The 14,392-nt window shown below is 37.9% G+C and overlaps 1 protein-coding gene and 1 long non-coding RNA gene across 2 annotated transcripts in view; one reads left to right on the plus strand and one right to left on the minus strand.

Annotated features, from left to right (window-relative positions):
- Positions 1–14,392, plus strand: part of LOC129410645 (uncharacterized) — a 134,732-nt gene that overhangs the window by 44,769 nt on the left and 75,571 nt on the right. The gene's annotated exons all lie outside the window — the stretch shown is intronic.
- The window catches only part of glra4a (glycine receptor, alpha 4a), a 56,295-nt gene that overhangs the window by 26,262 nt on the left and 15,641 nt on the right, over positions 1–14,392 (minus strand). Inside the window, exon 2 of the mRNA XM_055159237.1 lies at positions 4,004–4,020. Within this exon, the coding sequence (XP_055015212.1) occupies positions 4,004–4,020 (17 nt within the window). The remainder of the gene's footprint in view (positions 1–4,003; positions 4,021–14,392) is intronic.

The raw sequence follows: 14,392 nt of genomic DNA on the forward strand, positions 1-14,392 counted from the left end.
TTGATTCACAGACAGACTCCTACACAGTTAGTCACTGTTGGCTTTTTCACGATACACCAGGGATAAAGCTGCTTTGGTCTGTAAGGTTATGGTCTCAGACAGGTGTCACAACATGGGACAAATAAAAACAGCAAATACTGACAACAGACGGGGGTTTATGTGGATACAGGCAGTGTTCACACTAAACAACCATTTTTGGTAAGGATGTATTTAGTAAATAGAAAAGACAGGACAAAATGGTAATATATGGGAAACTCAAAGTAAACTTCCCCAGTTCACTTTAAAATAATTAAAAAGTTGCCCATTCATCACTTTTACTGTCTTAATGTGTTTCAGTTTCCATTACTAATGCCAAAAGTAGACAAATTGAACACTACACTGTGATAAGTTTTAAAACTCAATGAAAAATACCTTTTTTCTCCATAAAAACTTTCACATAAACTACTTAGTTAGGTTAATTTATTTGGCATTTGTATTTAAAACCACTGAGAACATGTACAAGAAGCTCAAAGTGCTCCAAGACACATTAAAAAGAATCACATGAACAAACAATAGACAATCATTAGTAGTACTTAAAAATATATATATTGTGGTGCTATATCAAAGCACCAGCAGAGCTCTGGCGATGGCGCCTTGCCTCGGCGCCATCTTACTCAGGTCAAAGACCTACTGTATTGTCTCCCAACTTCAATTTTTCATTCTGTCACAAGATCGATGCAACTTATTTAGACAATTACACATGCCATATACAGTATTTCATTTATTTATTTGTTCAGAAGCCTATTCATTTTTCATAACATTAAAAGTGCACAGTGTAACTTTTCTGGAAAGGGGAAACTTGTTTGTGTTAACGATTTGGTTTAAACTGTCCACAGTATGGCATTAAAGTAATCTGTTTTGCATTTATTCAACAACAGGTGTTATTTATTGCTCACATTTCAAAACACCTCAAACAACATCTATCTTAACTGTGAGTAGGGTCGCCTCTCCACAAATCTGACCTGCAATTTGGCTTGCAAGTCTCCATGGAGATATATTTATGGCCATACTGTAGAACATGCTAGGCACATCTCCATGGAGACAAGCAGGTGACGGACCCTCCAGCAGACAAGTTACACAGTGCACTTTTAAAAAATATTCAGTAAAGACCAAACTAAGCTGTGCTTTCAGTGAGGAGTCGTGCTTTCCGTGGAATAAAATGGCCTTATTTTTAAAAAAGTTGTTTCCTCACATTGTTTATGCCTAATTAATTCCACAGTCCTTGGAGTTACATAACCATACTTCTTCACCATCTCCTGAACCGTCCTTGTGTTTTGTTTTGTGGTCCACAACTGAACTCCTTACCCTGTTCACATCTCCCCCCTCAGGGCCCTCATCACCTCTCCAGCAGACCTTATGCATTTATATATGAACCGTATAACAACTGTATAAATCTTACATTACACAGAGATCGAGAAAGGGGAAACAACTCCACTGAAGACACATCAAGAGATTTGGGATTTTTCTTTCTTTATTTATTTTTTGGCACTAAACCATGAGCAGGGAACAGTGGCCCACTTGTGTCGAAATTGATGTCTGTTAAAAGCGATTTCGAAGCGCGCGCATTGACAGCTAGGACGCCTTCCAACCGCTCTCTGTCTTGTTGGCAGAGTGTTGTTCTGTCGGAGTGGATTCTTTACTATGGGGTCTCTTCGGGTTAATGCACTGTACTTGAGTCAGTACATCTACGGGCTGTGTCAGATGCCCCGAGTGCCGCCCCGAGAAGATTCCCAGGGTTAAAACGGAACAGAATGTGGTTTTGTCTGAAATATTTAATTATTAACTTGCTCTTTGCTGACATTTAATGAGTGAGACCTTTTCTGACCTGATACGCTCCTTTCCTTGGAGTGTTTGTGCCTGTCAGGAATACCCAGCAGCTTATTGTAATCGGAAGACAAGCTAGAGTTTTGACTAGATTGTTAACAATGCCTTTAATTTGTCGTGTAGCAATGATCGCTCACCCCCAGCTCCGTAGAATAAATTTCTCATTCATTTTTCCCATAGACTTTACAAAAAAAAAAAAAAATTGTAGTTGAAAGCTTGCTCAGGGCTAATCATCTAAGTTGTAACTAAGACCTATCATTTTTATTTAAAATCTATTTCTGAAACTTTATAATCCACTAATTTTCAAAGCATTTCACCAAGTCTTGAGTTTAAAATGTGCTTTCTGATACTAAAACAACTACGCTATATATATACAGTTGGCACCACATAGCTGGTTACCCTTCGCGATGACTTTGAACTCTTAACAATAAAAATTTAGAGAATGGAGAATTTACTTCAGTAGCCTGTGCTTTTTTCTTTATCATTTGTGTATACACTTTTGACAAACTATTGTAGGACGCTAGATTCTGAAACCCTAACAAATAAGCATATATATTGTAGTGTCTTATATGGGTTATAAATACTAAATCGCTCATCTTTGCAATCACTGGGAAACAATTTACCTAACCATTTTTGTACAAAGCTAATGAAATGAAATACTTGAATTTGTTGCTAACATCTTATATTTATATTCTTGGAAAAATAAATAAATTCATTCAATTCACTCACACAATAGTCCAGTAGTAATCCACTGTAAATAAATATATATATTTCAGTTCAGAAACACAAAAACGGGCTACAAAATGAACAATTGGTTGCAGTCTGTCAGGCATAACATTTAATTAAACCCACCTTCTAACCTCTTGTACGCTTGGCTGGTAGTTCAGGAAAACAACCTGAGATTGGTCTGTGTGTCTCCATAACAAACAATGTGAGACAGAATTAACAATCCCTCAGTAATATCTACAATTTGATTACTTTTTTGGTATAAATTAAACATCTGTTTATCTTAACCAGAACTGTGCCAAGACTAGAATAACATGAATTCAATTATGACTGCTTTGTTTCAATTCAAATTCATTTTTGTCTATTTTCTCGGTAAGTGGTCAAAAACAATGGAAAGCACAGCCCTGAACTGTCTTTTTTTTTTTTTTCTTGGAATCATAGTGGTAAATCATAGAAAATAATAAACCTCATTCAGAATACAGCGCCAATTCTGATGTAGTTGTGTTGTTTGCTAATAAATCCCAAGAATTATGCATGGGTGGCATTATGGATTTTTTAATGCAGTTGTGCTAAAATAAATTATAGCTTTTACAGAGAACAGTTGAATTATGTATCAAACCAAACCAAATGGGATTTCTTTAGCTTAAACATATAGAAAAAAAAAAAAACAAAACTCAGACTTAAAGTATTTAGATGTACAGACAACATTACTATGACTGTAGAGAAGTATTACTCATGCCCTTCAGAAAGCACAAGTGACATAGTTTCCATATCTGTGAAACTTGTTAATAGTAAATAGTGAGTAAATAGTGAGCTATAGGATAAACTGAGGAGTAGAACTATTGCCACACAGTCTAGTTTGGTTCAGGTTTTATATATGCACCATTCCACTCCCAAAGCTTGGGATTTCAGCCTGCAGACCTGCAAACTATTCAGATCCATTAAAATAATGGGAGACTCAACCAAAAGTGCTTTTCGTGCCTTTTCAAACACAGCACTCTGACTTCCCACTTCTTAATCTGTCCTTGAATTCCACTTGAGTCTCAGATATGGCTCTTCTGTAGTGGGAGCTCATATTGGTTTTTGAGATGGCCAGCACACCTCTATATGAGCTCTTCCAAGCGTAGGGATTGACTCATGGTGCTGACAGGCCTTTTATCAAAATAGATCCATGGTTTATGGTAATCCATTGGCATGCCATCTTTTGTCTTTAATGGTGTGTGTAGCTCTTGTCCTTTTATACTGTATATGATGGCCTATGGCTAGCCTGTCCTTCTTTTGATCAATAGGCTCATCGGGGAATGGGATCTGGAGCACACAGTAATTTTCTCTTTCACATTTGTCTTCAGTGACGTGACCAGTGCCACTCCTGGACATTGACAGCTCAGGTGTGAGAAACACATGGGGCTTCTACTCAAACACGAAAACAATCTTGTGAGTCAAGTCAAGTTAGAGGAACTATATGTAAGACTTTTTATTTCAGAAACGTGACCTATCGGTGCTCCGAGATACAAGGTCAAAATTGTAATGCTGATTTATTTTAAATTTTTGTTTCCATTTAAAATGCCTCTCTGTGATCTGAATCCTCATATAAACCCAATCTGCTAATGTAGCCTCTGCAGCTCATTGAGGGAATTCTGGAGGATCTGAGCTTTCACATGAGACACTGCCTGAAAACTTGTATGTGTCCTCTACATACAGGTTTAGGCACTGGTAACTCAGGTTAAAACAGTAAGAGTGCAGGCTGTGCACAGGTTCCTTTTAAAACTGTATAACAAGTAAAAGCACAATTTTGCTCCAAAGCTTAATATTTAAAAATGGAATATAGCAATACAAAGTGAAAATGATCTCAAAAAAGTAAAATTAATTTTCACCTGAATATTTAGTCGGACAAAGAGCATAATAATGAATAATGAAGTTATACATTCATAAAAGTGTAAAGAGGGTTGTATTTGCAAGTCAGATCAGTAGATATTGCTTCACAGATGGAGTCACTAAGGGGGAAACCTGAAGGGCATAAATCCATATTCAATGTTGATTTTAAAGATAGGTGGCTTTTAAAGGACTTGTAAATACAGGATAACTTAGAACAGAGAAATGTATATCAAACCATCTGGCCAGTGATGTATATTCTCACAGCAATCCATATACTTACACTTACATCCAGAATGACCCTCTTTGCACCAGGGATTGTATTCATAAAAATCTATCAGTTTGAAATCTACTGACTCCTGGCATCAAGTCGGACTGATGAACTATTCACCTCCCTGACTGCCCCTTCACTTCCAAATGTAACACAATTTTTTACCATTTAGCTGGCCAGTTATAACTGATTAACTTATAGATCCAAATCTAATCACTTATTTTAAAATTTTAACAAGCAGAGAAGAAATTCATGGATTTCAGCCTCATGTTATAGTCAATGTGCAAAGTTTTGAAGGTTTTTTCACATTCTCAGGATGCCATATTTTGCTTGAAAGGGACTATATTACATTGATTTCTGACCCACTCTGACCAGAACTCCACTTATCAAAAAGATACGTGGAGTTGTGATTTGTTTCATTCTTATAATCTCTGCATGTGTAGGCTTGAGTTCTTCTCTCAAATGGAAAACTGTGTTCCACTTTGTGATGTCATGTGGTAATACAGGAATTACTTCATTGTGTTTTTAACCCCCGAACACCATCGCTATAATCATTTAGATAATTTCATGCCTGGAATTGCTCATCTCTACTGAAAAAAAAAAAAAAAAGGGTTAAAGGTAGCTGTTAAAACCACCACTTCATGACATCATAAGGTGGAACAAAGCATTTTGAGCTCAGACTAATAATAAAGTTATACCCAAACATCTGTAAATGAAACAAAACACAACTCTAGGTACCAACATTCTAACACAGAGCTCACAAGAGTCACTTTAGCATAATATAGGACTTTTAAATTGGCAATCACTTTGGTAACAGTCGTAATTTTTCAACTTTTTGAAACTCATAGATAGGTAGATGGAGGCCACTGACTGCTTGTAATGCTGCAGACTAGAGGCACAAGTGCATAGAACAAAGTGAATGTAAAGGCCAGACTCATTTTATTTCCCTGTAGCAGACCTTTCCCATTAGATACTGTAATAATGTTTACTGCCTTGCTTCTAATTAACCCCTCCCCTTTGAAACTGCACTAGTCGCTATTCTCCTCCGTGTTAACTTTGATCTTTTGTTTTGTCGTGGGGTGTAATTAGGGTGACCGCGAGCCTATACTAATCACACAATCCCAACGCTTGTTAAAGAATATTTAGCAGCCTCGATGTACACCCCAGAGGTTAATGATTTGGAGTAATCCGAACCAACCCAGGCTAAAAACTGAGGCAATCTTTAATCTAGTGAGACTGAGGCTTGACTTTGCAGAGTGCCCAGAGGAAGTAATGTTTTTTCGGCTGGTGGCAGAGTGGGTGACAGATTTATGGTGGTGATGCTGTTTCTCCTGCATTAAACAACTACAAGTGATTTACTGCGAGCTCTTACCGGTGATTTGTCTACATGTTTGTAATATGAATGTGAGAAATGTATTGTTCACGAATGGGTCTTCATCCAAACATACATGCCATCCATACTAATAGAAAGAAGTACATCAACTAGGAGCTCAAGTAGAACTATTTGTCATTATTGTCCTACATCAAATTTTACAACAAATTAAAATTCATACAATTCAGTTAAAGTTAAAGGGCTTGTTTTATTATATTTTCTATTTATAATGTTGATTTCTCATCCAAAACAAACCTGGAGTTGTGTTTTGTTTTCAGGTTTTCCACTTTGTGACGTTATGTGGTAATACAAGAAGTGCTCCACTGTGTTTTTTAACTCCATACACCTTCACTAGAATCATTTGGATGATCTCAGCCCTGGATTTGCCAATCTCTACTGAAGTAGATAAAAGGTAGTTGTTAATGTGAAAACTACCTCTACATGACATCACAAGGTGGAACAGAACATTTTGAGCTTTGGAGATATACACAGATTAATAATTAAGTATTAGTTAGACATGTTTGAATGAAACAAAACACAACTCCATGCATGTTTTTGATGCAGTAATGTGACTAAAAGCACACAAGAGTCATTTTTGTGTAATATAGGTCCTTTAAACTATGTCTAAGGTAACTAGATGTCCCTTTTTACCCTGGACAGTCCCAGTTTTAAGCCCTGTGTCCCTTGTCCTAGCAGATTTATCCTAAACCACTGATTTGTCCCAGTTTTATACAAGAAATGTTCCAGGACCATTTTGATACCTGCCATCAGTAAAGAGAGGCATAAATTGTTATTTGATTAGTAGGAATGTAACAATATCCAAATCTCTCAGTACAATATTATCACGATATGCATCTCACGATATGATATTTATTGCAATATTTTGGAGTGGCAAATATAATTCTAGATAGGACACGTTTTTGCTTTTAAAATACCTGGACAAGATTTTGATGTGAATTATTACTGTCAGAATCCCAAGAATTCAAGTAAAAGTATTTCTTCATGTTGTCTGAGCTGAAATGAATCATGCGACATGTAGTTCCCTAGTTTTATTAGATGTTCCTACTAAAGAGCAATGCATTTAAGCAAAAGAATTTATAATCTGATATATTGTGACAGCTCTTGATATTATTCTGAGACTTCTGACGATACAATATCATGATATTTCAGTTATTGTTACAATCCTATTGATTAGGTAAACTACAGAAACCCATGCTTAAAAATCACCAAAACACAAAGAAAAGGCAACTACACTGACTCACATCAACAATTTTCTTTAATAACGCACACAACAACCCCAAACCGAGAGTATCCCAGTTTTTATTTTGAAAATCTGGTCGCCCTAATTATGTCCCATGTTCATATAAATGCAACAATAGAAATTAATAATAATGATAATCAAAAGTTAAATTCAATAAATAACCAAGCTTCTATCAAGACAACAATAGGTCCAAAACCAATGATCATATCCCAGTGCATTTATCAGTCAGGAGCTTTGACCATTCAGCGTTCTGGGTAAATTCTTTAAGACGCTTTTGTTTGCCGACGATTTAATACAACCTGGTAACCACTGTTTGTATTTCTCCATTTAGAATTGTTATTTAAACTTTACAGTAATTTAAAGTTAAACCTTTGTGTGATCATATTCAGTTACTGTAAAGTCTTAGGGAATAAAAATGCAAAAACTTGGCTCCACGGATGTTTACGCTAAAATGAACTTTGAAACAAATCTCTCGGAAGTCTCCTCTCATGTCGGGAGATGAAAGTTGTCTGAAAAACAAAAAACTCTGCTCTACTCTCCATATCTGGTGCAGGCCTCTCTGTATTCTGTCCCTTTCTCACATCTAAGATCTGATATCGGCGGATTGGCTCCTATCTCCCTCTCTCTCTTCCTCTGTGTGCGAGTGAGGCAGCTCTGTTTCTGAAAAGACTGCAGAAGATTACTTTGATGTGACTGCTCTGGGGCCTGTGATGGACTCCAGCTTATCCTTGTGTACAGTCAACAGCCTTCCTCTACTCTCGCTTTGGTCTTGTTTTGCTATTATATTTGCTATAAAGTTCTTTTTGGTTTGATGGTCTACATTTATTCATTTATTCTTGTTTGGAGTTTTGAGTTGTTGTGCACAGGCTATTCTTAACCTTGCTGTGCGATTTCTCACTGAGGCCAGAGTATAGCAACAAAAGAATGCAGTTGAAAATACTACTAGGTAAGTTGAAATGCTACTGAGAGCGCAAGCGTACAATGGTAGCCCCATGAGCCATCTTTATTGCTTTGAATAAAGGACCTCTGCTAGAATATATCGTCATCATATCTCATCATGCCAATTCGTAACCCAGGAAATAGCATTGTTACTGGCAGCCATCAATTCTGAATATACTGAAATATATTGGAAATCATCAGGAACTGAGCTAGAAGCAGAGAAGATTCACCACATCCAGCAACTAGTGAGAATTCTTCTAACAAAATCACAGAGGTCTATGGTACATTATGTCTGTTCAAGCTTTGCTACAGTACCAGTATTGAAACTTTACTGTCAAGTATTAACACTCAGTGTTGGTACTAAATATGCTAACGTCAAAACCACAATATCACAGGCACTTATTTTTTACATTGAAGTTTCAACATAAAATAATAGTCTCTTCAGTGTGGTGTTGTAGTTCTATACAGAATATCAAATCCATTCAGCTAGACAGGACCAAATTGTTTTCTGTCCCGATTTCCACTGGGCGTGATTGACAGGAATACCCAATTATAGTAACGCATGGTCCGTTCATTTCTAAGCCATGGTGACTTACAAGTAAAAAAGAATGATGCAAATAGAGGACAAACAGCGCAGATTTATGCAGAACAACAAGCGAAGCATTGAACTAAAACTGTCTCAAAATCCCTTTTTATGTAATTTTGTTACCCATTACCAATACCTGCAGTTTCAATTCTAAAATGTGTATTGATGCATTCTTCCTCACATCTTAGTATTTATATTTAGTTGTAAGATGAACACAGATAATGATAATTTGCTCCATGACTACACCAGCGAAAACATAAAAATTAAAAATACACATGATTTTTGCAGTACTAGAGCATATGCATATTTCCAATAAGGTGACACCACATGTTGGACTGTATACCCTCCTCCCATGGGACCCCTCTCCATCTGGGTTTCTACACAAGTCATTTCCCATTCACAGATTGCGCACTGTGGTGATGTCTGATCTCCCACCAAATCTTGCGCAAAGACAAACTGTTATGACCCGGATACACAGGAGGTAAAAGGGTTACTAAAGTAAAAGTTGTTTTTATTTTTAAGTTAATTTTTAATTGACTTTAAAAATGCTAAAACCTTTCCCATGAGCAAAAACAAAGTAAAGGTGGCCCTGGTGAGCTGGCCAAACAGAACAAAATTATGCGGCACCGTTCCAACCCCATACAGGGCCGTAGAAATCTGTGCCAACATCACTAACCTATAGGAAAAAAGACGTCTCCAAATTAACTGTACCAAACAAAGGGTGAAAATAGGACAGCTGGTCACACCAGGTCAAACACAAAAGGCTAACTGCAGCTAACAGACATAGTGTGGCCTGCGCCAAGTAACCAAGGCAAGGGACCGCAGAAGGGCACGTGCCCAGGTACGTAGAGGGCGAGGCGGTGATCAGCAAGAGTGCAGGAGCAAGATGCAGGAGAGAGTGCGCCACTGATAAGCAGCCTATTTATACTATGACCAGCCACACCAGAAAACATATATAAATATAAAAATACACACAATAGGGATGCACAAAGGGACACCAGTACCTCACACAAGTGGGGTTCAAACCACCAGCATTCAGGGTTGGAGGACTAATGCTATAATGACTTGAAACTATTTTCAGAGTTTTCTCTGACTGGATGACAGTGAATCTCCAAATCCTCCGAGCTAAATGCTACCACATCGTTTTATGTATTTTGGTAATTCCATTTGCAAAATATATTTGTGTCCTTATTATCATAAAAATAGTCTTCCTACATTTATAAATATTCAGTCATTTTTGTCAAGTCAACACTCCATGTTCCTTAAACTTGAATTGAAATGAATTCTCTTGGGTTTTTCCGTCAATCGGCCTCATGAAAGCACATCTCAGCTCAGGAGCGGTAGACGGGTATATTGAGAGAGAATCACTCACATAGAGACAGTCGGTGCACTCTGGGTGACCCATATTTTGGATGTGACAGCAAGAGAGGAAGGAAGTTGTAAGCGTCGCCCCTGGCCTGTTTCGCTTGATCAAGCTGCTGGCTGGAACCAACATAGTCATGACAGAGCCGCCATGGAGCTGCCTCTACCACGGATTATGGAGAATCGTAGCCTCAGAGCAGAGTGCATAACAATATACCTTGCGATGTCACCTTTGCGCTTCACTCAGGATAATAATGTGCTTCCTCCATGTTGGAAGGAACAACTTAACATGCACAAAATGTTTCTGTAACTTTTTGGGACATATTGTGAGTATTTATTCAAAGCTTTTTGATCTATAAGATACATGTGAAATATTTTTGTGCTGTGATTTCTATGTTTAATTATTCATAAGAGAAGATGGTGTCAGTGTACTGTATGCATTGAAATTAGAGTGGCCATTTATAGTTTGTGTTTAGTAGGAAACTAGGAAAAATGTTGTTAAGTTTCATGGGGCTGTAATTGAATAAATGAATTAAAGAGGAAGGGGGCTGGCAAGTTAAGATACGGTGCAAAAACAATACAGCATATTCATAAATGAAAAGGAAGATACAATTATAGAATCACTTCCAAACGTACACCATGCATTCTCCTGTTGCTAAATTGATTTTTAATCCAAATTCAATAATTAAAAATAAATAAATAACTCAGTTGGTTGATCAAGACACCATTGACCATTTAAATGCCCTAGTGTGTAATAAGTCCTTAATTTTCAAATATTAAGTTCATTGTCACTGAGGCTAAAGAGGCTGAAAGAGAAAAGAGGAAAAAATTTAATAAAAACACCACGTACATTTATGTCTATATTGTACAAATAAATGTGTTTCAATTGACCAATACTGTAATATAAGTCTTTTCTCTGTATGGATAACCCCATGAGAGCCCACAGACAGATGCTCCTCTGAGGCCCTTTGCTTTGTGCATGTCTTCACACTGATGTCTTATTCACTCCAGCCTCTTTGGCTGCTGGACACGCACTGCATGTCTTGCAGTTTTTCTGCCAGAACAAAGACATATGGCTATGGTAATCCTTCAGCCTGTTCAGAAAAACAAGTGGAGACAGTCTAAAGAGGTAATCCTGTTTGACACACAATGTTGTGCCTCCTCCCTGCCCGCCTATCAGCACATTTAATTACTGCTTTGTATATGAGTGAGGTCCTCCCAGGTCTAGCAGAATACATGATTGTTTTCCTGTTCTTAAAATATCTGAGGTATAAAAAGGACAAGACAGTATCCTGGGGAAAGAGCATCTCATTCAGCTTGTGTCTGCCACATTTACTGAGTGCAAATTTCTTATCCAAATCCAACCACAGGATTTGACAGTCCCTTTGACAGTCCATTTCAGAAACAATGCGGATGTGTTGTGGGTACATAAACAAATGTAGGGAGTCTCAAAGGTCTGACATCATCAAGGTGAGACGAGAAATACATTCAGGACCCACATGGCGCTGGCCGACCCGATAAAGAGATGGATCGGCAGCACTGTTATGGATGGCCCGGAAGCTCTGAGCCAGTGTGTGTGGCCTGAGATAACATGGCCAAAGTGTGGCTGAGCATAGGCAATACAGAGAGTCAGCACCAGCCCAAAGACGATAACATCACCTGATTTTCAACACCGGGCCAGACGTCCAACTCGTCCTCTTCCTCCTGTGATGAAGTGTCACATTTTGTCCTCCCTTGCTGTGACTTTGCACATTGTCACTGTGTCCAAATTTGATTACATCTAGACTAAGGCAGGGACATAAAGTTTGACTTTACAAGGGCTCCAGTTACATGACTGTAAATTTAAAAATAGCTACTCTTAAACTTGTGGGGTTGCATCTAAAATGAGATGGATTTGGCGACAAAATGAGAAGACACATTCTGCTGTTAATTAACCAGTATCAAGAGGTTAAAGCAAGTACATGAAGGTTTTTTATGTCAACTTAAAGCTACCATCTGTAATAAGATTGGCTGACCAGCCCCTGTTTTATTCTCACATGTCACCACTAGATGCTCTCTACTTTGCTGCTGTCTGACAGTGTGCCAGCTTTGGCCTGACAGAAGAAGACCAGAGAGCACAGGTGAGTCTGAACAAAGGCCAGGTGAGGGGAGGAGGTGGGGGAACAGGTGAAAAAAAATCTAATAAACGTTTGTCACAAATTAGGACTGTTACCATAGCGAACAAAATATATGTTTTAAATGAGGAAAAAGGCCTCAAAATGTTGTCAATAAGTAAGATAAGATTTTTTTTTTTTTTTTCATGTTGTTCTAAGATAAACTTTGTAATTATTGTGGACTGGACAGCTGAAATAAAAAAGAGATATAACATACTAGACAGACACTACACTACAGTAGCCTATATTACATAACAGGGTAATATATCTGTAACCTAGACGAATGCCAACCTTTCACAGTACATTTACTTCATTATTATTAAATCCTGGCACAAAGCGCTCCTTCCTGGATGTCTTCACCTGATGGCAGTCCATTATTACTGCCTGTCCTTCTCCTACAGCAGCCTAATGTCTGCTGTGCACTGACAAAGGAGGAGGGATGACTTCATTAAAGCTCCTGCTTATGGATCTAATAGACTTGCATGCTTTTAGATGAATATGACCCAGACCACTTTGTGCACACTCCGTCATACATGTAATATGCTTAGTGTCCACTCTCTAACCATTTCATTATGAACAAGGCAAAGGGCACCACTTATGTGCCCTATCAAATGATTGATTGTAGCTAGTGACAATTAGTCTTACATGTGGAGGGGAGAGTAGTGGTATAACTTTGCTCTGTCATTTGTAGTAGTAGTAGTAGTAGTAGTAGTAGTAGTAGTAGTAGTAGTAGTAGTCATGCTATTTAGCCTACATTGTTCAATTATGGTTAGCTATTTTTACACAATAAAATAAAAACTGAAGTGTGTCATATTCACAAATTCCTGCTTATTCACCAAAATGTTCTAAGATTTTCACTCACTTTCCCTGACAACAACTGCAAAGATAGAGAGATGACATCTTTTCCAATAGACGTTATATGACTTTATTTCTTGACACCAATTATTTTGAGAAAACGTCTGCAGCAAAGAAACTATATTCTTCAAAACTATTCTCTCTAAGAGGAATTGCACCAGGAGCACCAGAAATGATCCTCAGACTTCCAAACAGAAACCAAACTTAAACATTCACATCCTCCCTGACAGCAGAAGTCAGACTGGCTCCTGTCAAATGTCTAGTGATAGCATTGCAGATAACAGCACTTTAGCTGTCAAGGACGACTAGTCATCCAGCTAATGTGGAGAGAAAAGACTTAGCTGGTGAACCATGGGTCAAAACGTGAGGGATTTCTTAGAGAGCGAGAAAGCCATCATTTACCCTTGAAGCAGAGTTTTACCAGACTCGAAAGACAGTCCACTCATAGCACTGATAACGAAAAGGACATATTATGCCAAATCAACCTCAGTTTTAGCCTTGTGATAATGGTATTCCCTCACTGGTTTACTTAGAGTTGTATTTTTCATGCTTCAGTACTGCATTTTTTGGACTATAAGTCACACTTTTTTATGGTTTGGGTGGTCCTGCGACTTATACTCCAGTGCGACTTTTATATTAAAATTTTCACACTGATAGCTGCGAGAGGGCGCTCTAGGCTTGTCTGTCAGTATCTGCTACTCCTATCGTGCTATTACTTCTGTACCACTGACTACTGCTCATGTCTCCTGCCACTGTTCTGTCTGTATCATGTCAGTTGATCACACAATTACTTTTACCACCATTACTACTCTGTATCACTGAAAATGTAAACTTAAACTTATAAAGACAACTGAGAAGACTGAACACAAATGCCCCCAAAAAGAAAATCATATTTTGCAGATTACAAGCTGCAAGGAGTGAAATGTGCAGCTGAAAACGGTAATGGAGCAACAGAAAGAAACTATGCAACTACTCTGGAGATCACGGAGTTGCTCAGAAGTGACACAGAGGATGAAGAATTCCATGGATTTACTGATTTGGAGTGAGATGGAGAGTTTGGTAAACTTGTTCTATTCTGTTGTTTATGTTACAGTTATCTGAATAACTGTTCATGTGTTATGTTAACAGCCTG

This window comes from Boleophthalmus pectinirostris, unplaced genomic scaffold (genome assembly GCF_026225935.1).
Source record: "Boleophthalmus pectinirostris isolate CB_2022bp ecotype Guang Dong unplaced genomic scaffold, ASM2622593v1 HiC_scaffold_23, whole genome shotgun sequence".
Classification (NCBI taxonomy): Eukaryota; Metazoa; Chordata; class Actinopteri; order Gobiiformes; family Gobiidae; genus Boleophthalmus; species Boleophthalmus pectinirostris.